Genomic DNA, 3,610 nt, shown 5'->3' with positions numbered 1-3,610 from the left:
CTCTTTCTAAATATAAGTCAAAACAGATGGTGGCTGACATCCATAGAAAAATAAACTGCAATTAGGCCCATCAACATCAGGGGTGAATTTCTGGAAACGGTGGACAACAACAGATACTTGGGTGTTCACCTGAATGACAGACTGGACTGGAGGACCAACAGTGATTCTGTGTACAAGAAGGGTGTTAAAGTTGCTGACCTCTAGGTGCTCACCTCATGTGAGAGAGCTCTTTCTCATCCTATGTTTCAGGTCTGCCTTATTACCACAGCTGAGATGTGCCATCTCAAAATGCCACATCCTTTATTTCCCTAGGCCGTGCAATGATTTAGTCTTTAACTATGTAAATTTGTGCATCTTGGTGGGACTTTTTTTGAGTAAGTGTATATTTTTACAAAGGCAAGCATCACTCCCATGCTTTCAAGCAGTTTGTGTCACCACTGGTCTAGTCCAATCACCTTCTCCCGGCCTTTTAAACTATTACAGTGAAACAACATCAAACAAGAAAATACAAATTGAAATATGTAAAACAAAAAGAAAAAAAATCTGAATCCAGGTAACAGTTTAAGCCCATCTTTGTATGATCAGTGCAAATGTTTACTGTGTTTCTGTCACTCATTTTCTCACCTTCCCAGGTGGTTGTGTTTTATGGTGCTGTTCTCGTTCTCTTTTGCTTTCTCGCTAATCAAAATCAGAATACTTTATTAATCCCTAAGTATATTATGTAGGTTACAGTTGCTCCAATACAGTAACAGAAACAACAAACAACACTATTTAACAATACAATATGTTACAGATTTACAGATTTTAAGAAATAGCACAATATATACAAATCACTGAATAAATCTCAAGGATTGACAGAGGTGATTATAAAAAAAAGTGAATATTGACAGCAACATTACTGAGTAGAAAAGAGCGTGTGCAAAAAAGGCTGTAACTATTGCAGTGTTTACAGTGTATATAGTGTATTAGATGGAGGAGTTGTACAGGGAGATGGCCATGGGCAAGAAGGATTTCCTGTGTTGTTCAGTGGTGCTTTTTGGTAATCTCAGTCTCTCACTGAACGTGCTCCTGTAGCTTTTACAGCTGTGGCTCCAGCAAATATCAGCTGATACTAGAAAGTAATATTAAATAAATTCTAACAACAGCTTATCAAGGTTAAACGTGCTGCTGTTGTTTAGCGCGACATCTGCTGGTTTCCTCTTTCTGCGGCAAAGTGATAAACAAACAAGAGAGAAAAGTCAATCATCTGATCATTGAACGGTTTCATGAGAGATACTTCATGTATCAAGAAGTATCAACAGGAGAGGGAGGGTGAGAGAATGAGAGAAGAAGAAGGGGCAGCTGACAGCGTAAAGATGCAGAATAACTCCAGCTTTGTGTCTTTCTTTTTTTTTTTTTATTCTAGCTAAACTACTGGACAAGTTGTGTTTCTTTTCACCTCAATACCATTTTCTTTGTTTGTCTGTGATAAGATTGCTTTCAGAGCTCTTGCCCAAGCAATGGGGAGGGTGCAGCCAACCACCTCGGCTGTAACTGGTCCAGCCCAGAGTCTATCATGACAAATTGGCCAATCCACCACCTTTCGTTGTTTATACCGTTACCGAAAAACAAAACAAAAAAACATTGGCTCATAAAAACAAAAAAATACCATCAGTCCACTGGGCAAATGCCTGGTATGCCCGATGGCAAGTCCAGCTTAGCCTTGGCCTAATGTTAATGGCTCCACAATGTAATGTTTTTTCTGTTTTCCTAAGAAACAAGTGATTCCTGTTTTTATCCTGGTTCACAGCACAAATTCCTAACATGTGGAGCTGTCTGTTGTGATGACCTTTAGTTAATAAGGGAACAACACAAGTACTTTTGTTACACTTGCTGCGGGGCAGGTTGTTACCCCCTCTCTCAGCCACTCCCATCTGCCCTGCACAAAACCAGCTCTTCCTGCCTTTCTCTCTCAGTTCGCCACTCAGTTCCAGTTTGTTTTTAACCGTATCTGTCCTCGGATACAGTGTTTTTGTGGTGTTGGGTTTTTTTGCAATTTGACTTCTTTTTTCCCCACCTGTTTGTGTCTCACTGCTTACTTCGCATCTCCCTCACCAGTCTTTTCCTGCATTACTTTCAACAAAAGGTGAGCAGTTTGAACTTTAAATTTAATGTTAGCCTCTCTGATTATATATGCATTGAGGCAGAAGGTGATCACGAAGGTCTAATCTGTAAAGCAGTACTGTCTGATTAAATATTACGTTTTTCAGTTTCATTTCTTGATCATGGCCAATTTCATAAGAAACAAACTGCTTGAATGGGGGCTAAGAGAGTTGGAGGAACGATTTGAAGGTAAATTATAATAACTAATTCTTCATAAACAAAGATTTTAATATCTCTGAAACTAAAAATCTCTTGATATGGTTGTGCTGTACAACACTAATATTTTGTATTTTACGCTGTGTTTAAAGAGAGCTGTAGCCACTTCTACACCGTCATCACAGAAAATGTATTACAAAAAAGGCTCAATGGCATTTAAAATAAATAACCATGCCTATTTCACTTTATTTCATGAAGTGGAAATTCACTTTTGAAATTTGAAATTGTGTGCATCTCTATAACTGAGATTTAATATTTAATTACAGCTAACAAAGTTACAGAGGAAAGCCTTTTCTGTCTTACCAATGAAGACATAACTGAGTTAATCCCTGAAGTTGGTCTAAGGTCAAGATTCAGAAAGAGACTTGAGGAGTTAAAGGTAATTAAAAAAACAAAAAAAAATCTGCTTATGTAATTTTACATTTGGTCTTAAAAAATCTCACATATAAATATGGAGGAGCAGAAGAGTCACATGCATCAACATAAAGCGTTTTGTGGTTTAATAATAAATTGTGCAACAAAATAAACATTGGTCAATTTATTTCCAAATTATTTTTTATTCTTTATGTCTTTGGGTACCAACTATAATAAATGGGAATTTCTGAAATTAAAAAAAGTCTATTTTAAATATTGTTAACTAAAAAAATGTTTAAAGTAAAAAAAACAAAGAAAGCTTTATTGTTACAAGAAATTATGTGATCTGTGATTCGTGTGAAATTCGGTGATAAAATCGTATTAAATTATCAAGATAAAGACAGTTTACAATCCAAATTAGATTATATGTATGCAAAGAAAGCAAGAAGTGCTTTTGTTAGATGCCATGAACACTGCACTGGTAATCTGATATTTCTCGACCTGATCCAGAGCAAGGTGGATTAAAGAGGGGGGAAACACTTCTTATTTTAGCAGCTTATACAAGAAAAGAAAAAAGTGAAGCGATTGCGTTCTTACTGATAAAAGACGTTGAATGCAAAGATGCTAAAACCAGTATTAAAGAAACTGTTATAAGCTTAACACATGACCTTTATTCGTCTGCATGTTGTCAGGCCAACTCAGATAGAAGTCTGGAAAAAATAAAGACTTCATATCTAAAATTGATGATCTATTTAAAAGATTTTTTGTCTCAATTCTTTTAACTCAGAGTTTTAAAAATCAACGTGGTAACATCTCTACTGATGTGTTTACAGACAGCATTTTAAACATGTTTTAAAGGTTGTAGGTTGCTCTAAGAGGGCTCAGTGCTGATTCTTAC

General features: G+C 36.2%; 1 protein-coding gene across 1 annotated transcript in view; it reads left to right on the top strand.

Annotated features, from left to right (window-relative positions):
• Window positions 1-1,940: 1,940 nt before the first annotated feature.
• The window catches only part of LOC102307234 (nuclear GTPase SLIP-GC), a gene marked incomplete in the record, with an annotated part of 8,597 nt that continues 6,927 nt past the window's right edge, over window positions 1,941-3,610 (top strand). Inside the window, 3 exon segments of the mRNA XM_042217102.1 lie at window positions 1,941-2,125; window positions 2,250-2,331; window positions 2,625-2,737. Of these exon segments, the coding sequence (XP_042073036.1) occupies window positions 2,265-2,331; window positions 2,625-2,737 (180 nt within the window).

Source organism: Haplochromis burtoni, unplaced genomic scaffold (genome assembly GCF_018398535.1).
Source record: "Haplochromis burtoni strain Fernald_Lab_line unplaced genomic scaffold, NCSU_Asbu1 Contig_1597, whole genome shotgun sequence".
NCBI lineage: Eukaryota > Metazoa > Chordata > Actinopteri > Cichliformes > Cichlidae > Haplochromis > Haplochromis burtoni.
Note: the sequence above shows the minus strand (reverse complement) of the source record. Positions and strands in the feature narration are given on the sequence as shown.